Source organism: Mustela putorius, unplaced genomic scaffold, assembly GCF_011764305.1.
Source record: "Mustela putorius furo isolate JIRA1106 unplaced genomic scaffold, ASM1176430v1.1 tig00004041_pilon_pilon_pilon, whole genome shotgun sequence".
Taxonomy (NCBI): Eukaryota; Metazoa; Chordata; class Mammalia; order Carnivora; family Mustelidae; genus Mustela; species Mustela putorius.
In genome coordinates this window covers 2,374,638-2,401,441 of record NW_025422176.1, presented here as the reverse complement: position 1 = coordinate 2,401,441, position 26,804 = coordinate 2,374,638, and the positions used below count along the sequence as shown (strand labels likewise).

At 44.7% G+C, this 26,804-nt stretch overlaps 1 protein-coding gene across 10 annotated transcripts in view; it reads right to left on the bottom strand.

Moving 5' to 3' along the window:
- The window catches only part of TNRC6A (trinucleotide repeat containing adaptor 6A), a 103,304-nt gene that overhangs the window by 11,156 nt on the left and 65,344 nt on the right, over window positions 1-26,804 (bottom strand). For 8 of the 10 annotated variants that reach the window (XR_001177234.2, XM_013048885.2, XM_013048890.2 and 5 more), the window contains 13 exons: window positions 23,204-25,786; window positions 21,657-21,833; window positions 20,272-20,447; window positions 19,087-19,119; window positions 17,170-17,250; window positions 16,776-16,827; window positions 12,732-12,874; window positions 12,199-12,345; window positions 11,894-12,031; window positions 11,333-11,461; window positions 10,858-10,935; window positions 10,395-10,605; window positions 6,876-7,007 (listed from right to left, as the gene is read on the bottom strand). Coding sequence is in view for 9 of the 10 variants with exons in the window: in XM_013048885.2 (XP_012904339.1) it covers window positions 6,876-7,007; window positions 10,395-10,605; window positions 10,858-10,935; window positions 11,333-11,461; window positions 11,894-12,031; window positions 12,199-12,345; window positions 12,732-12,874; window positions 16,776-16,827; window positions 17,170-17,250; window positions 19,087-19,119; window positions 20,272-20,447; window positions 21,657-21,833; window positions 23,204-25,786 (4,080 nt within the window). In the remaining variant the exon portion in view is untranslated. The remainder of the gene's footprint in view (window positions 1-6,875; window positions 7,008-10,394; window positions 10,606-10,857; window positions 10,936-11,332; window positions 11,462-11,893; window positions 12,032-12,198; window positions 12,346-12,731; window positions 12,875-16,775; window positions 16,828-17,169; window positions 17,251-19,086; window positions 19,120-20,271; window positions 20,448-21,656; window positions 21,834-23,203; window positions 25,787-26,804) is intronic. The other 2 variants (XM_013048887.2, XM_013048891.2) reach the window with 2 other exon arrangements.

Below are 26,804 nucleotides of genomic sequence, written 5' to 3'. Positions count from 1 at the left end.
TTTCTGCCTATGCACACCCCTTGTGATCATACACAGCAGTGGTAAAGATACCTGTTATCCAAATGAGTGCGAAATCCCACAAAAAGACAACTTACTCTCACTCAGAAATGGTCATTTGTCTTGGGTGATTTATTCCCTACACTCATTTTTGAACACATCTTAAATGACTAATGCTTGACACACGCAGCCAACACATCCCTCTCTCGGTGGACCTGCTGGGCCCAGGGAGGCGGGCAGATGAAGGGGCCCCCCACAAACCCGGGAGTGCGCAGAGCACGGAAAGGGGAGCATGGGTGGCAGGGAGTGTCGCGCTGGCGTGAAGAAAGGGTCCAGGGAGGAGATGCCGGGCGGTGGGCACAGCGTGCACAGAGACCCGAGGAGAATAGCAGCTTGGCATGAGTGAGGAACCGAAAGACTGTTTTGTCTGAAAAACAGTCAGCAGGAGAGTAAATAACACGCAGGAGTGGAGCCTGGCCTTGAGGGGCAGGGATGACCCTGTAGGTTTTGTCTGAAATGTCTGGAACTGGAAAGTCCTGAGGTGTGCCTGCTCCGGTGGCCCCAGGCCCTGCTGCCCCGGACGGGCCTACACCCTGCCTGTTCCCTGAAGGCATCAGATTCTGCAACACCCTCATGCAGGGCTTTGCAGGACACAGCCAGGGCTGTAAGTAGAGCAGTGAGACAACCACACTCATCTGTGGTCCCTGCTGCTGTTGCACAGAGAACGGAAGCCACGGGGGCAGAGACAGAGGGCAGCTGCCGAGGCGGCGAGATGCTACGGACACACAACTGTGCATTTTGCGGGACAAGGGGCACTAGTCACAGATGGATGGATGTGGAAGTCCGGGAAAGGAAGAAATCAAGGACATCTCTTACACCCAAATACGTAGCACGTGATGGGTGGATAACCCAAATGTGGCCATCAGCCAACACCACTGTAAAACAGAAGGAGTGCTAATGCATGTTTCGACACAGATGAACCTCGAAAACATTATGCCCCACCAAAAAGCCAGTCCCGCAGGACAGGATAATATATGCTTCCACTGATGTGAGCGGTCCAGTGAGGCAAACCCACAGAAAATGGACTCGTTTTTATGCATGTCTGGGAGGGAAGAAAAGTCCAGAAGGTGTGAGGAGCAACCCCTCTGGGGCTCTTCTGGGACGGGGAAATGTTCGACTCCCACGACTCAGAGTATACTAAAAGCCAACAAATGGTATACTTTATAAAGAGAATTGTATTACATGTAAATTATCTCAATAAATTTAGAGAGGAGAATCTCTCAAGCTTCCAGCTTTAATAACCCAACGGAGGAGCGAGGGTAAAGAGGAAAACCAAACACCCCCCGCTCGTGCCAGCTCTGGAGCAGGTATGAGGAAAAGCCCTGATCACAGAGGTTATGAGCTTCTACAAAAATACAGCAGAGCCTTGAATGTTGCTTTAGTCTTGTTTTACTCCATGAAAAAGTTTTGCCTGGTAGCACGCACAACACCAAGCTTCCGTACTGGTTACCGAGGGGGCAGAGCTGGCCTGACGGGACCTCACGGCACCATCACTGCTGGGCACTGACCTATTCCGGACAAGGCCTCGTTAGTTCAGCGATTCCGGCCCTTCTCTTCCTTGGCTTCCTTATCTAGTTGCTTTTATCTGAGTAAACTGTGTATCTTTTTTGTAAAGTGAATTAAAATCACTTGGGAGGGGTGCCTGGGTGGCTCAGTGGGTTAAACCTTTTCCTTTGGCTCAGGTCATGGTCTCAGGGTCCTGCGAACGAGTCCTGCATCTCACTCTCTGCTCGGTGGGGAGCCTGCTTCCCCCGCCCCCTCTCTGCCTGCCTCTCTGCCTACTTGTGATCTCTGTCAAATAAATAAGATCTAAAAAAAAAAAAAAAAGATAAAATCACTTGGGCGCTCAGCAGGGGTATGAGTAAAGTAGCAGCTGCATGTAAGACAGTAAACAAGCACGGACGCCACATTTTAAATGATCAATTTTTCTGCAAGAACCTGAGCGGATAAAAGTACTCCCCCCCTTTCATTACAGAAAATTCATTTCTACTTATTAAAACTTCATTTTATTAAAAAGGAAAATAGGCTTGACAGAGAGGCAGCTAGAGTCCAATTATATTCTATTAACCGCTGCATGGGAGAAGGTGTGGAAAATGGAAGGTATGGATGTCCAGGTGGCAGGTGTAGTGGAACACAAGCAGGCTGGATCTGCACTGGAGACATACCGTTGTCTTAGAGGCAGGCATGTGGGGAGCCAACAATGAAGTGTCCACCCGCAGGCCACTTAGTGTCTTACCCCGTCCTAGTGCATCAGTGCTTCACAGGTGTTGCCTCATCCATTCTCAAAACATCACAGGAGGTACCATTTTATATTCCCATTCAGGGACTATAACAACCATAAAGGTTGTTATTTGACCGTACATAGCTAATAAGCAGCAAAGCTCGCTCTCAAATCCAGGGTCTGTATTTATTTCGCATTCTGCCACCTGAGTCAACCACCATTTCCACTTTTTTTTTTTTTTAAGATTTTATTTGTCAGAGAGAGAGTAAGCACAAGCAGGGGAATTGGGAGAGGGAGAAGCAGACTCCCCACGGAGCGGAAAGCCCAATGCTGGGATCAATCCCAAGATGCTGAGATCACAACCTGAGCCAAAGGCAGATGCCCAACCAACTGAACCACTGAGGCGTCCCTATCAGTCCCTTTTTTTAAAAAAATATTTTATTTATTTGACAGAGAGAGATCACAAGTACGCAGAGAGGCAGGCAGAGGGGGAGGGAGAAGCAGGCTCCCCGCCGAGCAGAGAGCCCGATGCAGGGCTCAATCCCAGGACCCTGAGACCATGACCTGAGCCAAAGGAAAAGGTTTAACCCACTAAGCCACCCAAGTGCCTCTAATTACTGCATTTTCTTAAAACTTCTTTTCTTTGCATTTTTCTCCTCAGTAACAAGCTGAAGACAGAGGCCTAACCCACGGAGTCACCCAGGCACCCCCCTACCATTCCCATTCTTAAGAAAAATTCCAAATGTGATATGCCACCGAGTGGCAAATTCAACTTAGAATTCAGGTCTGTTTTAGGGTCCAAGGTTCTTTCTACCACATGACAATTTCACCTTCAGTATCTGATAATCATCAGTCCAAGGTTCACAAACCAGCAAGCTGACCTTTAAGCCAAGTTTAGTCAAAGTTTCAAGATAAAATCCAACAGAAAGGAACAAATGTCACAAAAATGTACTTTTGGTATTAATCAGAGGAACAAATGTGATGTCACTTAAGTTAGAAAGCAGAGAGGCTCTCCTGCCTCTCCTTCCATTATTTTAAATCACCAAGTCCTATCAATTCTGCTTCCCTACAGCTGTTTTTTTGCACAACTGCAAAGATTTCTGAATTATTTTGTTTTGGGTCCTTTGTACACAGCAAAGAGTTGGATTCTGCTTTATGAGTCAATGCAAATTAGTTTGATCCATTTATATTTATCAATTTGACATATACTTGGTCTCAGTGTTTCATTATTTCTATGATGCCTTCGATTTCTTTGTAGATTCTTTCTCAACTCTGAAAATGTGGTATCTGTTTCTATCTTTTCTGAAAATGTGGAGAGCTTCTATTTTTGATTTAGTGGGTAACTTTATAACTTGTTTAATCTTGCCTTAAAAAATTTTTATTGAAATATAGTTAATACAGAACAAGCGTAGTTTCAAGCGTACAGCACAATGATTCGGTATTTGTATATACTGCAAACTGATGGTGCGGCTCTTGATGGCAGAGCACAGTGACACTGGGTCAGGCGACAGTCATCTCCTGTCTGGCTAAGCTCTGGAAGTTCCCTAGATGATCTGCCCGGCTACCTCCACTCCCCAGGCGGCCACACTGTAGTCAGAGTGATAATCACCAAACACACATCTCACCATTTCCCGGCTTAATTCTCTGCAATAGTGAGCCCTCCAGGACAGGGGGGCTAACACTCAAACTCTTTAATTATCTATAAGGCCTCCACACCACCCCTGGGGTCCACTCCCATCACCTCTGCTTGGTTAACTGTTATCTTTCATGTCGCAGCTTAAGAGATCACAGGCCTTCTGGAATCCGTTCCCTCCTGCCCTCTACCCTAAGACTGAAATGTTCTTCTACATATGCCTTGCCCCCGGCCCCAGAACACTGTGCTGGGTGCTTGGCTGACAAGGGAACAATTTTATAAACAACCTTCTAGCCAAAGGATCTTAGGACCAAAAAGCATAGCAAGTAACTTAGTCCAACCCTTCTGTGACACACAGTTTCCTGGTCGGACGTCCCTGTCTCCATTCCACCCTACTTCTCTTAACAAAGCTGGCTTTTCTTACTCTGGAGCGGGTGCAGTAAACGGTTAGCAGAGTAGGCCCAGCATACACACTGTAAAGCGCTTCAGGCCTGGCCCTCAACCACTCCTGCGCTCCTCCAAGTACACAGAATATCCTGCAGGTTCAGAGTACCTTTGCAGACCCCGGGCCTCAGCCAGGCCAGATCCTTTACGGCAACATGACTTCCAGTCATCACCTGTTTGTGTCTGCCTGAGGCCTGGGCCATACTGCGACCTTGTCTGACTTCTGAGAGAGCTGTGGGGGCTTGGAGACTGAGTCATGCATGTGTCTGATGCCTACGTGACTGACCCCCAGTAAAAACCCTGGACACTAAGGCTTGGGGGAGCTTCTCTGGTTGGCAATACTTTATACGAGGTTTCACAACATTGTTTCTGGAGAAATTAGGTCCGTGAAACTCCACTGGGAGAGGACTATAGGAAACTTCTCCTGGACTGTGCCCTGTGTGCCTTTTTACTCTGCTGATTTTCATCTGATTCTTTTGCTGTAATAAATCATAATCATAAGTACTACAGCTTTTCTGAGTTCTGTCAATTCCTCTGGCAAATCACTGAACTTGAAAGTGGTCTTGCACCGTATCTGCCAGGACGCCGAACACTGGAGAACATACAAGGGACGGTACATCTACCACAGCAGTGCAAGGAAGGAAAGAGGCAGGTCATTTTTACAAAGAAACTGAGGCTCAGAGAAGCGAGGCAGACATGGAAATATCCATTTTAACCCCAAAAGACAGAAAAACACATGGCAGAAGCATTTTCTTGGCTCTCCACATCTGACCCCTCCACACACTCCTTTTGCCACTAGTGGCTCCAGGATGCTGACCTTATTCTTTTCTAGGCTCTGTCCCTCTGAGGCAACCTTATCCACGTCCATGACCTCAACACTGTGATGAATACCAAACATTACTCTAGCTCAGATTTTTCTTCCAATTGCTGGTCTCTATTCCTAATATCTTACTGGGCTTTTCCGTATTGTGCACTACCCAAAATACTACACTTGACAAGCCTAAAATTAACTCAGTATCTGTCCACCATGCCTGCTCTGACTCCTGCATTTCTGCCACCATCACCTACATTACACTCCCGCGCTCCCATGCTCCCGCCCAGCAGGAGTTCACGGTCCCGCAGAGCGCTCAACCGAGTGCCCACGCAGCTACGTCCCGGATGATCCCATGTTTGCCCGAGGAGTTGGGCTACTTACCCAGCCCTCCTATCCTTAATTCTAAGGCTCTTTCTCATGCATCCCCTCCGTGTCCACTGCTTTCTGTCTTGCACTGCTTTGAGTCTTCTGTGCTTCGGAAAGCCACCACTTTCAAGTTCTAAATGACTGACGGCATCACGTTGTCTGGGACTTGCTCCCTCCCACTACCCTGGCTTTGCCTTCCTCCTCCTCCTTCCCTGGCCCTTCACCCCTGTGACAGGCCCACACAACAGAACCTACCAGGCTCTCCTGTTTTTGCTTTACAAATGCCAGTTACTCTTTGGTATTCTGTCTTTACTCCTTCGCATGGTCAAGCCAAAGACTCGGCTCAGCAGTCTCTCTGTGAAGCCCTTCCACACCCACTACACCCACAGTTCCTCATTCCTGACTCAACCTTCCAATGGACTTCACATTATCATACTATTTTTACCACCATATGGATTCGCATGTATAGCACCTATCACAGCGTACTAAAGTTGTTCACAAGCCTTATTTTTGTGACCAAACAATGAGTTTCTTCAGGGTATTTTTCCTGGCTTACATATGCTCAACTGTATACATCCATGTCCATAAGTATCTACGTGCTCCAAGTGGCCTAGCACAGTCCTTGGAAAGCAGAAGATACTCCATTAACATCTGCTAGATGAATTGATAATATTAAATAAGATGAAAATGATGTTTCTAAAAAAAAAAATGTAATTAACAGATGAAAAAACAAGAATACTGAATCTATATGATTTACACATAGCAATAAAATGTATCGAGAAAACATGCCATTATACAAAAAACTGGCAGAAGTCAAACTATGCTGGGAGTTTTTAATATTCTCCCCATCATACTAAATTGAGTATATGCTAAGTAGAATATTAGAACAATAAAACCAACTGCAGAAACCTAAATGACCATCAAAGGGGGAATAATTTTTAAAACACAAACGTATACTCAATCTCTATTTTATACAATCTGTAATAAAAGTTAATTTTGCTTTTTGATTTTAACTAAGATTTAATAATAAAGCATTTTTCAGTAAAGAGGAAAGGTTATAAGAGAATTTGGCTAGAAAAGCCATTTAAAATAAAATAAAGGCCTAGAAGCGCCTGGGTGGTTCAGTCGGTTAAGGATCTGGCTCTCAGTTTCAGGGTCGTGAGACTGAGCTGGGCTCCACACTGATGTGGAACCTGCTTAAGATTCTCTCTCCTCCCTCATCCCAGCCCTCCCTCTAAAAAATAAATGAATAAATAATAAATAAAATAAAACAAAGACCTAAATTTAGTAGTCTACAACCTTATATTTAAAGTACAAAATTTAAGAATGTTATTTCCTACCATGTTTGCTGGAGTTTTGATCCAAAGATGTGTTCACAGAAATGCTGTCCACTGTAGTCCACTTCCTTAGTCTTGACTGTGGCTCTTTAATACTGTTCATATCCATATTTACATTCAAGTTTGAGTTCAAGCCTAAAAATAAAATAATAGAAAACCACTTTATTTATTTTAAAGATTTTTTTTTTAAGATTATTTATTTATTTATTTGACAGAGAGAGAGAGAGAGAGATCACAAGTAGATGGAGAGGCAGGCAGAGAGAGAGATAGAGGGAAGCAGGCCCCCTGTTGAGCAGGGAGCCCGATGCGGGACTCGATCCCAGGACCCTGAGATCATGACCTGAGCCGAAGGCAGCGGTTTAACCCACTGAGCCACCCAGGCACCCTATTTTAAAATTTTATTTATTCATTTGAAAGGAAGTGAGACAGAGAGAGCACAAGCAGGGGGAGGTATACAGAGAGAGGGGAAGCAGACTCCCCACTGAGCTGGGAGCCTGACGTGGGGCTCAATCCCAAGACCTGGAGATCATGACCTAAGGCAGACGCTTAACCATCTGAGCCACCCAGGTGCCCAGAAAAACCCCTTTATAAAATACAGCACATTTTCCTTCTGATACCATAACTTCCATTTTCTGGAAAAGCACATGTAACTAATCTGTTTTCAATCCTGTGAATGTTCCTTAATAAATATCACCCTGCAAATGTGGCACAGCCAAATGATTACAGACAAAGGCAAGGCAGGCAGAACAGACAGTCTGGGCCGCCAGCCAAGGCTGTGCAGAAATAACACAGAGAGAAGAGCCGTGGCTACATTATCAGAGAGCAACAAATAAAAATCCTTAACAGCTAGTCTACTATTCAATAACCCAATGTTTTCAAACCATCAAACTGTTAAAACCACAACTGTGTCAACTGTGGAAAACCATTTCTTCATATAATTTTGGTAATTTAAAAATTCCTTGATAAAAGAAGAGATAATTTAAAGGAAGCCAATTATTAAAGCTTATCTCCAATAAAAGATTTTTTTTAAAAAGAGTTATTTATGTATTAGAGCAAGACAGTACATGCACAGAGGAGGCCGGGGCAGGGAGGCAGGAGGAGAGAGAATCTCAAGCAGCCTCCATGCCTAGCACGGAGCCCAACACCGGGCTCTATCTCACAATCCTGAGAACCTGACCTGAGCCAAAACCAAGAGTCAGACACTCGACCAACCACCCAGGCGCCCCTAAAATAGATCTCTTTAGCTATCCCCCAAGAGCACCATGCATGAAGAAATATTAATAAACACTTTCAGTTGTTATCTTTTGCTTGTAAACAACAATTTTCGACTGGCCAGACAAAAGACACTGTCACTTGAAAGTAAAAATGTCTTGCTCTAGCAACTGTACTTAAGGGTGAGACTCTCGTATCTCAAAGCACAATTTCCTTGAACTTTGCTGATGACACACATCAGATTCAGATACCCTCTTGGAACAAGGATGGAATTTCCATCTTAGATATTCTGGTCAGAAAACTGACCTTATTAAGCCAGGGTTTCTTAAGTTTAATCCAAGGACCGTCAATATCAGAATCATCTGAGATGCCTGTTACAAAAAGACTCCAGTGGGAACCAGAATCTTTGTTTAACACACAGCCACGCTGTTCCTATTCTAAATTTCAAAACAAATAGTTTTTAATACTTGGGTTTCATGACAGTCCATGTGATTGATAACAGGTCATTCAATCTTAAAAACTTTAACAGTGTGAATTCTCTAATATCATCCCTTATTTTTGGAGAGAACAATTATATTTGCTGCTCTCTGGACTCCTTAGCTAAACCCAAGACTTGGCAAATTTTTCTGTGAACCTGTGAAGGTTCAGACAGTAACGATTTCAGGCTCTGTGGGGCACAAGGTCTCAGTGTCTCTACGTAACTCTGTTGTAGCAAAAAAGCTGCCACAAAATAACACATTAACAAAAGAGCAAGGCTGTGTTCCAATAAAACTTTATTTACAGAACCAGCCAGCTGGCCAAATTTGGTCAACAGGCTCTAGTTTGCCAATACCTGATTTAGACAACCATACTGTGTTTGTACAGGTTCAGCAGACTTCTTAACCAAGAAGTAGGTTTTTTTTTTTTTTTTTAAAGATTTGTATTTATTTATGGGGGGGGGGGCACGTGTTCACCCAGGCACCCCAGGAGAAGTATCTCTATAAAGCCAGTCAGAACAGGAAATCCCATATTTAGAAACTTACCTCCTCAATGGCCCAATCTGTATGTCTAGTATGCAACAGCAAGAGTTACTTCCCTTCACTGGTAAGATCACAATGTCTCAGTGTACTTGAGTATTCTTTCACCACACTACTATTGTCTCTGGGATCACAATCTAGATAAATTCTAAGGTATTTATCTACATTGGTAACTGGCAAGGGAACTGCTTCCAGAAACCTAATGAGATTGCTAACCACTCCAAGGACTCAAAGTGCAACCCACATCCTAGCTGAGAGTCCACAGCAATACCAGGGAGAGCCAAAATGTGTACTGTCCAGCCAGAGTGAATTAATAGCAGGCTCCAGGCCCTGCCCACAGCCCGGAACATGCAAACCAACTGTCTTGGACCCAGTTGGGCCAGCAACCAACCAAGCTGGTTTACAAGAAAACACAGTTATAGGAAAAGACAGAAAGAAAAAGCAAAATGAAGAGGGTATGATCAAGGCTCAAAATAGAATCAAAGGGGGGCGCCTGGGTGGCTCAGTGGGTTAAGCCGCTGCCTTCGGCTCAGGTCATGATCTCAGAGTCCTGGGATCGAGTCCCGCATCAGGCTCTCTGCTCAGCAGAGAGCCTGCTTCCCTCTCTCTCTCTCTGCCTGCCTCTCCATCTACTTGTGATTTCTCTCTGTCAAATAAATAAATAAAATCTTTAAAAAAAAAAAAAAAAAAAAAAATAGAATCAAAGGCACAAAGGAGAAAAGAGACTCAAAGAAGAAGAAAACATTCAGGCCTGATATTTCCAGAGGGAATAATGCCTGGGGACAGAGCGAAGAAAGGAAAGAGGGAGCAACTGCAGGGGCGACCAAGGCAATCCTCCTCTAGCCGTGATTTTCTCCACGCAGACCAGAGACCATCCCACACTATGTAGGTGAGAATCGCAATTCCAGGTTCTGAAAGCAGAGATGTAACTGTTCCCAGCTGTCCCTGCAGAGCAGCGCGGCTCAGTGCATCTCTGGCACGTGGTTACTGCTAACCTTCCCTCTTCTACCCTACGATGAAGCTACCTGGGGCTTCAGAGCAACTTCATGTTTATTCTAACCCACTGTGAAAGAGCAGGGGGTTTGGAATCAGTGTCGTTTTTTTACATGGAAAGAGGCCTTCCGTGAAACAAGACTACTGAACCGGCAAGAGGCAAAGCAGCTCTTGGAGAGGAATGGGTCCCAGGGCCGGCATGGTTTTCCCGAGGGGACAAAACTGTGCCTCTCAAGGAGCAGAGACAGTAAGCCAGGGGCCCCGAGCATCACCTGAATGTTCAGGGCAACGAGAAACCTACCTATCGGGAAGTTGCTGAAAGCATTTATTGGTGATGGCCCTTTTTGCAGCTCGGGTGTAGTGTGGGGCATGACATTCTCGAGGAAAGATTTCATGGCTGGCTGATGGAGTGGCTGCTGCTGAGATGGCGGGGTCTGCTGCTTTGCCAACAGGCTGGGATCGAGTTGCCGGGACTGCTGCATCATCTGCTGCTGCACGCTAAGAGGTCGACCCTAGAAACAAAGAGATGATTGGGAAACACGGTGGACAGAAAGGCTTCCCAGACAGCCACATATTCCTCCTCACTGCCAAATTCACTCCTCCTCCTAGGCAGGAAGTTGAACAATCAGCTGCATATCAGTTAAGAGGACTTTTAGGCAAACAGGAGACTTAACCAACCACGTATTCCACTCTATTTTAATAAAGGCATTTCGCATCTCGTTACAATTCTACTGCAATGAGTTCAGATTACAGATGTCATCTACCTGCTGGTCTTGCTGCTGCCGGTTCCCAGAAGGCACGCTTCTCTGACTCTGGGCCCTTTGCTGCTGCGCTAACAATCGCTGGAGGAAGAAGGTGAAAAGGCTGTCAGCGTCTCGGCGTCAGAGAGCTGCGAGCTTCAGGTGACTGCCGCGGATGCACACACCTACAGTGTAGCCTCATCTGGCGTCACCTCTCCCTGGGACTCCTGGCCTCAAGCCACCGTAGAATCCGGTCTCTTGTTCAATATAAACTTGTACTTCATCAGGGACATTTTCCCCAGTCACCCTACCCCTGCCTCCCCTTCAGACCTGGCTGGGGGTCCTCACAGAGCATCCGTCCTTCGAGGTCATGGTCTGTCCTCACCCACAGACCATAAGCTCCCTGAGGGCCATAGCGCCGACTCTGTTTGCTGCAACACTTCCTATACATGGCTGACACCCAATAAACGTACAGGACTAAGGCTGTTCCTCTACTTACCTGTAATTGGGAGATCTGAGAAAGCTGGTTTAGTTGGGATAGCTGGTTCAGCATGGCTACCTGTTGAGGGCCAAAGAGCGGATTCAGGCCACCGTTGTTTGGTGCATACTTCAGCAATGAAACTGGAACCTTAGGATCACAACGACAAGTTAATAATCTTGATCAAATAGGTCAAAACTAACTAAATGTACGGTGTATTCTGAACTGTCAATAGAATAATTAAATCTGTGGACTATTTACTTGGAGGGCTGGTAATGTTCTGTCTTCTTTTGCTTTACTGTTCATATATACTTCCCTGGGTTAACTAAAAGATGATCTTAAACCAACCCATTGACTTTGCTATTGTCCTGCTCTCCTTAAGGTGTTTTACGGAAGGGAATGGTAAACTTTAGGTTTCATTTAACTTGGACTCATTTTCTTTACCCTGCCCACATCCTTCTGTAAGGACAGCTGGTGCTGAATTAGCTGCACCTCAAAGACACAAGGACGAGCCATTAGCCGCCTCATTCAAATATGAAGTTTCTGCAGGTCAAGAGAAGAGAGGAGGGCCCGAGTGACTACCTGAGGGGAGAGTAATGGAGGAGGCACTTGAGCACGGAGATTAGGCTGAGATGAACTAAGAGGTTGTGCTGGAGGCTGCTGCATGCCCCGGGGTTGTGCTGCTGTGTTTCCAACACCGAACATACTGGGATTGCCATTCTACAAAAGGAAGCAACAGTGAAAGAATACCAGTGGGATTCTTCAGGGGCAGACATCCCAACACTACACTGTATTATTGATTTAAACACAGTAACTACATGTGAGAGAGATCTCATTACTTATATAAATCATTCAACAGAGAGCCTAAAATATACACGTGGACTTACCTGTCTAACAGAATTCAAGTTTTGCATACCCAGCCCTGCTATGGAGCCAAGGGCCTGGTTAGGTAGTGCACTATTTGAAGGGGGAAGCTTCATGCTTTGACTGGACATAAACTGCATGTTTTGGGATTCATCTGCTACAATGCCATCCTGAGTGGACAGACAGAAAGATGTGCAACACCAGCCAAGCAAACAAGCAGAAGGGAGAAATCATTGCAGGAACAGAAGAGAAGTCACGTGACATTGCAGCACCAACAGGAAACGGGTAGAAAACAGAAGAGATTAGTGTTAATTCTAGAGTACATGAAAAGAACCAGACATATTTTACGGGATTAAGAAGAAAATACAAATGCAATCCCTATGCTAAACTGAAACATAAAGAGGAGAATGAACTAAGAATCCAGTAATAGCACCAGATTACAGTACTTTATATTAAATGCCCTAAACCACTGATGAGAAAATTATGCTATTAAGTGTACTGGTTTATCAGCCACAGGGGTAAAACAAAACAAAACAAAACAAAACGAACAACTTACCTTATCAAAGTAAGGGCTGCGCTCCATGGAAGACTCTTTGGAAATCTGAGGCCGAGAACCAGGGCCTTTCCCGACCGTTCGATTGTAATCACCAATATTTAGGCTATGTTTATCTATCTCCATTCGTTTGTCCTGTAACATTCCTAAGAAATACAGGAAACTATGTTACTATGTGGGAAAACAATCTCATGGGTTTCAGATAAATTTATAGCAGAAAGCAAAATATTCACTCCCTGACATGACTTCTGCCTTGACAAGAACATGTAAAAAATGCATTCAATAAATTTGGCATGCCCAGAAGTAAAGTTGGGTTTAGCAGATACTGTTATTTTACTGAATCAATTAACTTGAAAACAGACCAGTACTAAGATGGTTAAGACTTCTTCGGTCATCTTTAATCTGCTTAATTTAGTAATAAAAACATAGTTCCCAGATACAAATAACAAAAACAGCCAAGACAAAGCACCACTGGATAGATGCCCACTATGTGCCAGGCACTGTTTAAAATGCGTGTTCGAATTTAATGCTGGTAACACTACTATTGTCACCTCCATTTAGCAGACAAAGAAACTGAAGACAGACTGGTACCCATTTTCCCCTCTCTGTTTTCCTGTCCATTACTCTCCTCATTTTGACTTCTCTGAAATTTTAAACTCAATTTCTTGTCAACCGAACCTGTTATTCCTACAGATTTCCTATCTCTAATAATGGCCACTTATTGATTGCTTTAATGGCTCTCAGCTCCAAAGTCACCCTTTTTGACTGCTGAGTGAAAAGCACATCTGGGCTCTTTACATTTTTCTTTTGCCAGGCTTTGTCAGTAGAGGGCGCTGGAGAGCCACTGAGGGAGGAAGTTCAATGTTCACCTGGCTGCTTCTCCACTGCCCCATTCCTGCAGTGCAGGGTGCTCAGCCACAACCCCTGGCCAGCGTCTCCCAGCATTTCCACATACCTCAAAACCTTGAGACACCTCTCTATGAACAGCTTTGCTCAGCACCCTAGAGGGCAGATTTCCAGCAAGTCCCACCAGCACAGCAGCACAGCAACTTCTCTGCCATTCGGTGAGCCAAGGAGAAGGCAGAGCACTGGCCTCACAGAAACACACCCATATTCTGGGTATGAATTTGCTTTTCCCGGCTGTAATGCTTCTGCCACCCGTGGTCTTGCAGAAGGCTTAATTCTCACAGCACTGCGCCTAATCAAGCAACTCACTCCCCAGCAAAAGGAGGACAGTGAAGGGATCGTGTCCACAGGATCAACTGGTCTGACTGCACACATCATCACCCAAAAGTAGCTAGCCAAACTGATGGGCAGAACTGATTACAAAGCAAGTCAGGGGACAGCATCCTCAAAGGACAGGCACCTGGGTGGTACAGTTGGTTAGGCGTCTGACCTTTGAGTTTAGTTCAGGTCACGATCTCAGGTTTGTGAGATCGAGCCCCATGCCAGGTTATGTGCTTATCTTGGAGTCTGCTTGAGTTTTTCTCTCCCTCTATCCTTCCTGCTCGTGTTCTCTCTCTCAAATAAACAAATCTTAAAAAGAGAGAGAAGGGGAATAGGCTTCTGCCTCACAGGACACAGTGTCTTCCTCATTGCCAGAATATAGAGGTCTGGAAATCAAAAGGTGAGAATGAGAGTGGCTTCTCTCACTATTATACCTCATAAACCACTCAGAGAATTCTTGCTTCCTGGTCTGGCAACTCTGCAGGTTTGGAGATCTCAAGAGACAAAATGGTTCTACCAGGACACACATCAGGCAGCTGAATTATAAGATGAACACTACACCTGGACATTTTGCCTTCCTGTGCCACAGAACCACAGGCAAAAAAGAGCTTGTGTATTGGCTGGCATGATTGATTCTGATCACCAAGGGGAAATGGGTTTTCTAATATAAAATGAAGGCCACAAGGATTCGAATCCAGGGGTTTTCGGGGGGGGGGGCGCTCTTCAGTATTTCCAGGCCCACTAGTAAAGGTTAACTAAAAACTACAGCAATCAAGAAAAGGCACATAAATAAGGGCTCAGACCCTCTGGGAACAGAGGTTTGGGTCACTGGACCAGCAGAACACAGGGTGCTGAGGCAGCAGGAATGGGTGCCGCAAGAAAGAAGCCATGCACACCAACCACCACTTGGACCATGACAGAAACGTGGGCAGGACTCGCTCTGCATGCTTTCTATGGCTCGTTACACGAGTGTGCTCGTAGAGGCTGACCAGTTCTTCTCTTTCCCATTTATATTTTATTCACAAGACACTGAAAGTTAACTTTACAACGGAGTCCTTCAGTCTCAATTGTGACTGACTTTGAGCAGCCAATAATAAATGCAACAACTCTTGGGACTATGTCTATCTCAACCTGAAGGGAAGGGCAGACTTCCTCACCTGTAGGAAAGAAAGCTGTGCCTCGCTAAGAAGAGAGACAGTCGCTTTGCCACTACACTGGAACGGAAGTGTGTGCACAAGGATGTGTACAGAAGATGGGTGGACACAGGGTGGGGTGAACTGTACCAATCATCAACCCACTGCCTCTCAGCTCTCACTTCTCCCCAGAAATAAAGGGATCTAGACCCTTTACCTGTTTTTCCCTTTGCCAGCTGACACTGCAGCTCTGTCGGCAGAGGCCGCAGGAGACACCACCAGAAGACCGATGGTGCCTCCCAGGCCCCAATGCTCTCTACTGCAGCACAGGCAGCTGCCCCAGACACATGCCCCTGCCAGGCTTACTGCTCCCACCAGCATCCACTGTGGCAGTTCTGTAGCAGAGCTCAAGTGAGACACCTCCCCAGAAGACAGATATCCTGTGGTTCTAGTGTGGCACCACAGTGACATCTCTGCCATGTGGTGAGCAGAGGGCCAGGTCCCAGGGTCTGGATCTCAGCCCTGGCTCAGATGCACACTCTCTCTGTCCTAAAGTTAGTGATCTCTCCTTACCTCTGCTACTCTATCTTCTTTTGTGGTCCCTTTACTTCTTACTAGTCGAAACTTTACTATGAGAGTAATTCTTCATATTTATATTAATAAACCTTCCTGCTCAAATCGCTGTGTAATTCTCTCTCCTGTCTAGAACTGGACTGACAGAGTAACACTACCACCTACTAAAGGGTCCAGTCAAGGAAGCTGGAAATCTCTCCCTCCCCCTGCTCCTTCTGTTTCTTTCTCTCTCTCTCAAATAAATAAAATCTTGAAAGTAAGCAAGAAAGCAAGCTGGAAATCAGCTTTCACCACACCCACTCCCCCAACTCCCACAATGAATTGGTTCAGATTGGTTCTCAACTTTGTTGATCCTAATTCCTTCATCTTCACTGAATAAAGAGCCTTCCCACCTACTATCTTATTTAGAGCTTTGAAATCATCACTGGCTACTGCAACAAATCTCGAACCACTTTTGATACTTTTAGTATCTTTTTCTCAGTCTTCTGCCACCAATCTCTTCTGTCCTAGGATCTTTTCAACCTGTAGCCACATTTTTTTAAAAACATAAATCCCAATCATGTCATTGTCCTATTATTTAAAATTACTTAATTCCATACCTCCAGAATGAAGTTCAAAGCCCCCACCTCCTCATGATTTAGCACCGTCCTCATATTCTAACACCCTCCCCTAGTCGAAGCTTCTCTCATCGACCACACTCCCACCACCACGATTAATTTATATTTCTTCTTCTATTACATGGAACTACTTCCATTTCTCCAGCCTGGTTCAACTTGTCTCTGTCATATGATCTGGGCCTTTGCACCTACGGTTTGATAAATTACTAAGAGTCTATCACACAACCTGGATAACACCTTTTTGATCAGACTAGATCTGAGATCATCACAGACTACAATCATGATGACCTTAGACCTGCACAGTGGCTTGTACTTTGAAGGCAGTCCACTCATACACCACCGCACTCTAGTGTGCTAAGAGCACAGGAATGCTGCGACAAGAACTCAGATCTCCACTCTCTTGGTCCAGGTCAGTGCTTACTTAGAACCATGACATCACAGAAACATTTGTCCCTCTACGATAAATACGAACCCCAATGGATTTAACTTTTTCCTACCTCCGGAAAGATCCATCTTATTGCTCTGTACATTTTCTTCTGGTGAGTCTCTCTGAAGTGAGAAAACACAGTGTGTTAGCAGGTCTTAATTTATCAATGAAAATAAATTAAAGATGAAATTTTGTACTTTACTTCACTATTTGTCAAAAATCAAGGACTGAAAGTCTTTTCACTGCGTAATAAGAAAAAATTTTCAAAATAAGATGTGATCAATATTTTTAGCTAAAATTATAAAAATAAAGGCGGCTTCAAGGCCAATTCTACTCTAACCTCCAGCACATGCATACAACTGAAAGACAGTAGTAACTTGTTAAGAAAACCAAAAAACCGTACTTAGAGTAAATTTACAGACCACCATTAAAAGGGGAGGGGGCTGCTAGGAAAATACACTTACCGAAAAACTGATATTTGAAAACTGTTTAACGAATGGATTTATCCAAGCTTCTTCTTGTTTGTTTCCACCTTTCATGGTTCCCTTTGGAAAACAAAAGAGTAGAAAGCTACCATGGCCACCTCTATTGATCTGAGCACAGTGATGGATTAATAAAAACTTCAAGACAATTCCCAACTCTCATTTTTAGCCAATTAAATTCTCCTCCAACAAACTCTTAGCAGAGTTGTTAACAATTACAAATCAACTTATTTGATTTTCAACTTCCTTTGCTGCAGTCCTCTGGTAGAGCTGTAATGTACAGAGAAATCTCTAAAGGCAAGTAGTCAGAAGGAAAAGACGGAAGCAAAGGGCCTTGATGACCCACAAAAAGAAAAAAGATCCTCAGAATAATGAGAATGGCTCATCACAGTTTCCAGTTTACAACTGGATTGTGCTCTAAGTACTTCAACAATCTGGATTTGTGGAGTTCTGACACCACACTAAAGTCAAAGTAGTTGTTAGGTTCCATAGGTTAGTCCAAAGAAGCCAATGTAACCAGTCATTTAATTATGCTATGAGCACTGTACTGGAAAAGCATCCCATGTTTCCAAATGAAAAGCTATTTTAAAATTTTAATTTGTGTTGCTGAGGAACATAGTACCCCAGCGGCAGCTGAGGCTGGGGATCCCCCCACCGCCAGCCCTGGTGCTGGCTGCCAAGGCTGGCTGGGCATGGGCAGTACAGAAATGATTTTGAGACATGTTTTGAGGGAATATGGTCCTTGATGATGAGCCTGGCTGACAGGAGGCTAGATGCCACAGGGATCACGGGGCCAGCCACTCTCGGTGTGTCACCTTAATTCCCCTCTCCCATTGCTACCGCCTGTTCCTTCCGACCATGGGACAGAACACAGCTTCTTCCCCCTCCCAAGCGCAGGTCTCTGAAGCAAGCACCTAACCCTCGCCCCGGTTTCTGAAGTCATCCTTGATTCCTCTGTCCCCTACCCCCGCCCCCGCGCCTCAACGGCTGCTGAGGCCTTCTGTCCCTTCGATTCTGAAATGCCTCTCCAATCAGTCCCTTGCACTACACATCCACTCTGGCTTCCCAATGCAGGCCCTCACTTTTCACCTGAATGAATGCAGAAGCTTCCTGACTGAGATCCCCCAACTCTGGTCTCTCCTCTGTGCCAATTGTCTTTCATAGAATCACTGGTCAGCTTTCTTTAAAGAAAGTAATTAAAACAAAAACAAAAACAAAAAACCAACTCATGTTGCCTTCTATGCAATTTCACTGGCTCTATATTTTATACAGAATAAAGTTCAAATTCTTTGGCATGATAAGGAAAAGACTTTACTATCTGCCCTTAATCTTTTTTTTTTTTTTTTAAGATTTTATTTTTATTTATTTACTTGACAGAGTGAGATCACAAGTAGGCAGAGAGGCAGGCAGAGAGACAGGGGGAAGCAGGCTCCCTGCTGAGCAGAGAGCCCGATGTGGGGCTCGATTCCAGGACCCTGAGATCATGACCTGAGCTGAAGGCAGAGGCTTAACCCACTGAGCCATCCAGCAGTCCCATACTGCCTTAACCCACTGAGCCATCCAGCAGTCCCATATCTGCCCTTAATCTAACTACAGAGCCAGATCTCTTGCTACCTCTTTCCAGAAGTTCTACAGGCTACTAGTCAGGCTACTATTTCCCTGGCACACCCCACCCACAGGCATGTTCCAAACTCAAGCGGTCACTCCTCGGCCCTCTCCTACAGCCCCACACTAGACTCTGAGCTCCTCGAGGGTGCAGCTCATTTCCTAGTGTTTTTGAATCCCCAGCACCAAGCACAGTACCTGGCACACAGCAGAGGCTAAATAAGTGTTTGCAGTTGCTTTCTAAAAGATTTTTACTAGCAGAAACAAAGGAGAAAGAGTAAAAAGGCTACACACCCTTTCCCTTCTCCTTTTTTTGCCACTCAGACCCTGTAAGGAAAGACAAAGTCACAAAACAGCATGGTCCAGTGGGAAGAACACAGGGTTTGGAATCGGAAGACCTAAACTGAAGTCCTTGCTCTGTCACTTACTAGTTAAGCATCTCTGGGCAAGTCACCACCTTTTCCGGTCTCAAATTCCTCATTGGTATTCTACCTCGGAAGGTCATGAGGATCAAATGGCTTATGTAAAATATGGGAAAGCAATTCAAAAGCTATATGGAGAGGCAATGGGCAAATTCAGCCACATGAAACATATTTTTAAATGAAAATGGTAGGCCCTAGACTGAGAATCCCAGGATTAAAAGGGAGGGACCCTGGTAGGCAGCTAGTGGAACTACTGGATATTTGACCTCTAAGGTCAGGGGGTGGGGGAGAAGGGGGCGAGCGGTTCTCAAACAGGGTGGGGTAGGGAGAACCGCCTGGGGGCCTGGGCACATATTCTGAAAATGGTTCCCAAAAGAAGCTGACACCAGCATCCAACAGCACGTGTTAAGAACCAGTGTTCTACGTCAGTGCTTCTCAGCTCTGGCTCTGCATCAGAGACATCTGGGGTCCGATTTCCAGAACTGTAGGAGGCCTGGGGTACAGGAAGCCGTACTTGTAAAGAACGCCATAGGGCTCTGATGCACCAGCAGGTCTGGGAATAAGATCTGTCCGCATATCAGAGAAAAATCAAACTCTGCTCATTCCTAGGGATATTTGTCACAGGACCTTCCGGGGGAGGGGGAGGGCTACGGATGGGGGATGAAAAAGATGGTTATTCTGGATAAAGGGGAGGTCAGGACTGCAGGTGAGGTGGAATGGGAGATGAACTGGCAGCGCCAACGGAGAGTCAACTCGGAGATCTGCCCTTCTCTTCACCCCCACCACTGCAGGCACCACCCTGGAGTGGGGGGTTGTCCCAGGCAGCACTGATGGAAGGGGAGGAGGAGAGAAATCCCAAGCTATAGCAGTGGGGAGAAAGGAAGTTCCTGCGGTCTTCCGTTTCCTAGGTGGCTGCCCATACAAGAGGCTATAACTAAGTTGGGGACTGCCTACACTGTACTGATTGCCATAAATGGGCAGGAAGAACACTAATTTTCTGAGGGTACACTACCTGTGGAATTTAAAGTTTCAAGAGCTTTGCCCTTGAAATGTTTACCTTCGATGACATTTTCTTTGTATATGGTGGCCAATTTAAAGATGAGTTAAGCTCTTGAGATGAATTACTATTCCACATTCCAATCTCTACATCCTCTTCCTCTTCCCAGCCAGTGGGGCGATTTCCAGGCAATGGCATATCATCACCACACCAGCCATCTTGCATAGATTTTGGCCCTGATTGTGGATTTTTGATATAAAGAAAAACATGCTTTAATCAAACAATTCTTTCTGGAGGATGAGCACTCATTAAGGGGGCTGGGGAATTAAAAAAAAAAAAAAAAAAAAAGAACAAAAAAACCACTTTTATTTCCCTTCCCAAATCTACATGGTAGAATGCATGTTTTATACTGAGTTGAAGGTTCCACTAAACAATGTTTTTTGTTTAAAGTAATCTCTACACCCAATAAGGGCCCCAAATCCACAATCGTGAGATCAAGAGTCATATGGTCTACCAACTAAACTGGCCAGGCGTGCCTAACAAAGAAAGAAAAAAAAATTTTGAGAAGTTTTTTTGAATCAAAAATTTCAGGGGTGCCTGGGTGGCTTGGCTTGGTCACTTAAGTGTCCGACCCTTGATCTTAGCTCAGTTCTTAATCTTAGGGTCGTGAGTTCAAGCCCAACACTGGCTCCACGCTGAGTGCGGAGCCTACTTTAAAAAAAAAAAAAGAAAAGAAAAAGAAAGCAATGAAACATCTCCTTCACTTTTTACAAACAGAAGACTCCTAATGTGGAACAATGGTGGCCTTCTTGTTCATACTCATTTAACAATCTGGATGGCAACACACAGGGCAGAGAGGATCGAGGAAATTTCAAAGAATTCACTTTGATAGATATTTTCAAAGACAACAGCCACAGAGTGTTACAAGTCATAAGCAGAAAAGTATCTCAACTCTACACTCAGCCTTGGAATTCCTATGGAGTACCCCACACACAACTTAAAGGACAGTGACAATGTTCATCCGAATGTTGCATCAGGTCACTCCTGAACTTTGTTCACTTTCTCTGTAATACTCAGGGAGTAATCTGGAACCTGAGCCAGACAGTTTGGATATGTGTTCACATGATTATATATCCAGTCTCTCAAGTTGGATAACATGAAAGTTGGTTGACTAGGTAATCTTATTTGATAAAATATAACTTAGATTTAGTGAATACATGCGAATCCTTATCAATTAACACAGTTCTAAGGAAAGATAAGGAAATTCAGAAAGCTGAAAAGAGCAAACCAAGTTATAAATTCAAAGAGGCAAACAGTGAATCATCTAGTATAATGAGACACAGGTACATTTATCAATGATATAAAAATTATCTGATTATTTAATTACAGACAATAAGAGACCACCACTGCGACAAAATAGCTACCGAGAATTATCAAGAACTTACCAGATTTGCTTAATGCTTGAGGACCAACAGAGCTGGAGCCCCACGTGGATGTGCTGGATGCCGCAGCAATGGGCTCCCCCCAGCTGGGACCACTGTCTATGGGTTTACCCCATGCTGAAGTACCATTATCCACAGTTGTGGCTGGAGTAGAAGGCTCCCCCCAGGGCTCACCCCAGCCTTTAGAAAGTATGGGAAAAGAAGTCATCAGCACATGGTAGGGTGGTGCGGTGGAATAAGGGGCAGTAAGGAATACTTAGGGAACAAAAGATGAAGACCTTCACATTCACAGATCAAATAATGATGCTGTGATGGGCAAAAAAAAAAAAGGGGGGGGGGATCTGTTTTATGCAAAGATGACAAATCATTTCCCATTATCATAATTTAACTACACGGTGTGAATTTTTTTTCCCATCTCTTCTTTCATAATTGCCCTCTGGGTATAGACCAGATTGTTTAGAATGACCTTAATAATAGCAAGCCTCCTCCTTTGAAGATAAATTTAATTTCTGGAAAAGTCAAGTCATTCTGAGCCAAACCTACTGAATCCAAGCAGGTAATCAAGCTGGGTAAGTGCATGCAGCCTTTCAACATCACTGTTCTGAGGCATAAATAAATAAATAAATAAATATCTACAAGACTGACTGACATACCTAGGCATCTTATTTTTATAGGTGTTAGACAATCCTCCTTAAAAATTCTGAGGTATCAGGTTGTGCAAAGCAAAGCCATAAACATTGTTCAACAGAACCAAAACAGGATTTCCCTTAGACACATACCAGTTTCTTCTAAGAATTAAATCTAAATTAATACGATAAACTATACCTGCGGGGGGGGGGGGGGACTGGATGCTGAAAGGTTTGCTCATGAAAACACTCCTATCACTACCTCTGAAAAGGGACTATTACTCAATAAAACATCATTAACAAACAATGCATTCCAATGACACTTAATGAAAATGCCATTGTCAAGATAATCTATAGATAGGAATTAGCTTCTGGTTATGAGAGTGGGAATATGTGGGAATAGGCCAGAAAGGTATTACCAAAAGTTTTAAGTACACAAACATACACGCTGTCTAACTAACAGTTAGACGTGGATTTCATGCCTACTTCAATAAATCCCTTCCAAGGCCAAACATAGCACTTGGTATTTAGAGAGTATTCTATCTGGATGCTTATTTATTTTGTTATTTGTAATCAAATAACAAAACCAAAAAGTAATGGCTTGACTCAGAAGAACTAGGAAGTGGAGGGCCCTCCCACTGGATAGCACTTTCCAGACTCCACCTTCTGAAGCCTTCCTAGCAGAGAAGGGAGACTCACAACCAACAGGGACCGCAGGCAGAGCTCGGATCCCTGTTGTTAAATGCTCGGTCTACTATTTTCTTCCCTAGAAGTTTCTCCTGGATTAGAGGGGGAAAGCTCTTGGTGTGCATATTCAAATACTCTGTTCAACAAATCCAATGTAGCCACAGTACGTTGAAATGAGGCTTACAATAGTGTGAACTATCTTCTAACACGGTCAGACTCCATCACACGGAAACTTACCGGAGCCACTGCCTGCCTCTTTGTTTGAGATGGCACTTGCAGACGGCAGCAGCTGGTGTACCTGTGCTTGCTGGTCTGAGCGGCTGCTGCCATTTGGGACGTTTTTATTCCACATGTTCACATTTTTGTAGTTGTATTTGCTCGGATCTCCCCAAGCTGAAGTTCCGTCGTCAATCTCCATTTTGCGACGTATGGATTCGGGGGATGGTTCCTCCCAGCCTGTGGGCTCTTCTTCTTTTGTTGGGGCTGGTATAGGTCCTCCCAGCCAGCCGGTACCAGGAGGTTTGCCTGTAGCTGGGGGGATTCCCCAAGACCCGACAATGTCTTGTTGCTTGTTCCAGTCTGGAGAACTGACTGGCTTTGACGAATCTCCCCAACCTAGAGACTGATTAGACTTTGGAGGATCTCCCCATCCCTGGGAAGGATTAGGGTTAGAAGATTCATCCCATCCTGATGAATTATTTGGATTTATGTTATTTCCCCAAGTAAAGGAACTAGTTTTACCAAGTTCGTTCCAACCAGAAACGGACCTGTCACTGTCACTACCTCCTGAGCTAGATTTCTTATTAGCCTCACCCCAATGGTTACTCCTTGAAGTTTCCCCCCAGTTTTCACCAGCAGAAACGGACCACCCTTGGTTTGATTTTTGTCCATCACCCCATCCCTGTTTGCTCTTTTGCGAATCATTGCATGCGGACTTCCCTTCTTTGCTGTTCCCCCACGGATGGCTCTTGGCCGTTCCTGTAGCAGCAGAGTCATCTTCCCATCCCCCCTGGCAGCTTGAGCCTTTGGAATCTCCCCACCTCAGAGCAGGTTTGGGATCTCCCCACCCCGATACAGATGAGGTATCATTACTAGTAGGGCTAGTCTTCTCTATACATGCCCCTGAGTTAAAAGTCTGTGTTGCAGAGCTTCCCCAGGCCTCTGTCCCATTGTCAGTCTTTCTTTCCCCTCTAGGTGATGTTTCTGTATCCCAGGCAGTATTCTGCTTAATAGGAGTCTGTCCCCAACCAGAGTTGGAGAGGACACGTGGATCCAAGTCAGTTCTGTTTACGATGCTTTGGAGTAATGTGTGCTGATCAATTTTTCTCCTATCTCTACTCTGACTTTCCCCAGTTGCTTTCTCCTCGAGGCGTCCAGTGCTTTCTGTACTACCTTCACTCTCCACTGTACCTCCTGTTTTGGCCCACACACTGTTCTGCTCATTTGTCTGAGATGTGGCAGAACCCTGATCCTCTTCCTCAGTAGATTTCCATCCGTTTGTAAACTTCTTACCGTGGCCATTTGCACTGTCATTGGAATGCTGATTGCTAGGCGGTTTGCTCCACTCCACGCTGGGTATATTAGTGCCAGTGTTTTGTGCGGGAGTTCCCCATCCTCGTCGACTTCCTCCAGAATTTGCGCCATTTCCACTTCCCCACGACGCACTCTGGGAATTCGCTGCCCCAGACTCCCACACGCCTCCTCCTTTATTTGTGTTCACTTGAAAGTTAGTGCCCATAGGCCCATTTATGCCAGGCTGCATTAGAGTTGCATTCACAGTGTCACCATTAGCTTGGCCGTTAGGGCTGGAACATTTGTCTCCAGAGTAATTAGAACCATAGGCACCCCACGTAGTACCGTAAGAGCCTCCGCTTTTTGGCTCTCCATTGCTAAGGTGAGAAAGGGAAGTGCCATTCATAACCGACGGAGCCTGTATCTGAGGATGATTCATTGTGCTCACACGCCAGGCCCCTGTATTACTAGGCAGTTCATTATTCTGTACTGAACCGGAGTTTGGTAAACTAGAGGTCATAAAGTTAGTAGTGTTATTTGGTCCAGTCATCTCAGTGGTAATATTCTGAGGTTGACCACTGAATGAAACCTGCTGTGTACCACTTACTTCAGATTCACAAGTTTCCTGAAGGCTTCCCCAAGTACCATGGGTGGAAGAACCACCCACTTTAGAGTTAATACTCTGATTGTTAGGCATCTGGCCTATGGTACTGCACTGAATATTGATGCCAGAACTACTGCTCCCTACAGGCCCTTTGAGGGCAAGTCCGCTGTTGTCTAATACTGGCCAGGCACCATGGTTGCTAGCTGAATTCAAAGTGCTTGGATTTAACCCTCCATTTGATGAAGAACTTACAGTGCCCCAAGCATTCATTCTATTGTTGCTACTTTCTGATTTGCTTTCAGGAGCATCCACAGAGACCTGACATGTGCTTATTATGGCTCCATGGGAAAAACCCCATGGCCCAGTACTACTTCCATGGCCCACATTATTGCTGCTGCTACCAACCACAAACTTGTTTTGGGAACCAAGTCCAGTGCTATTCCGAAGGCCATCTTTTTCACCGCCGGAGCTCCCTGAAGCCATGATAGTGATGTTTCTCTCTGATTCAGAACTGGAGGCAGAATCAGCATCCATACATTCTGAAGCCAAGTCTGGATCACTGCCAGGGACTGAGGGCCATGCTTCTTTTTCAAGGGAGTCGTTTACAACAGCATTCTTACAATTTGTGCTAGAGTCACTCGGAGAAGACCCAGGTCCCCGCTGCGAATTTTCATAATGGGATCCTGAAGTATTGTGGTTTATATCTAGAATAAAGGAGAAGTACAAAAGTTTATGCAGTATTTGAAAAGATGATAAATATGTTATGAATGTATGTGGTCCCTCGACATTAACTTGGCCGTATGGTTACAAGGGCACTACTTATATCCCAGCTACCAACTTTTCTTTTCCAATCAGTAATTCCACACGGGCAGGGTATTTTGCTCTTTTGTTCACTGCTGCTATCCTAGGAGCCTAGGGCAGTCCCTGGAACGTAAGAGCCCCTCTCAACAGATACCTGCTGAATGAACAAACTGCTATTTATCAGCAAGTGAAAGAATTTTGGTATGAGCAAGAACTAGGTGGTAGTACCGTATTAGGATAACGAAGCAACCCAAGCCTAGCGGCCTGACATGGGAATAGAAGGGGCTGGGAAGGCCGTGCGTGAGGATAAGTGAACAGGTCGAATGTGACTACATGGATTAGAAATATATCAGAAATCCCTTCCTGTCTTGCCATTCTTAGAGGAGCTTTTTCATGCCAACTGTTTTGAGTATTAGAACAAGTTTTTATAAAAACTACAAAGCCTCTTCCATTTTATTTCCTTTTCATTAGTGTTTTTATTCAACATGAAATACTGCAACACAAGTACAAATTTTTTTAGCTGCATTCTCCTTCCTAAAAATTCTTAATTTACCTTCATAGCCATGTTTTAAAGATCACAGAATTATGATGATTAAAAAATCAAGTCCTGACACTAAACACCATTAATGACAGTCAGAGAATCCTATAATCTTGGGCTCACTGCTATATATTATCATCTAGTAGTTTTCCTGCAGGTAGGGGGCAGGCAGTTCTCATGCTTCTAACACTTCCCCAGATTCATTTCTCTCATTCGGTTTAAGGATCTGGTTCAAAAGTTCTTCAGAGATATTAACCTGCATAAGATGTCTGCATTTAAACTGTCTTTAGGGAGTTGCTTATATTGTAGTTCCTGACTAGAGCAGTACTCAGAATCCCACATAGTGATTTTAAATAACACATATGCTCAAGTCACATCCCAGA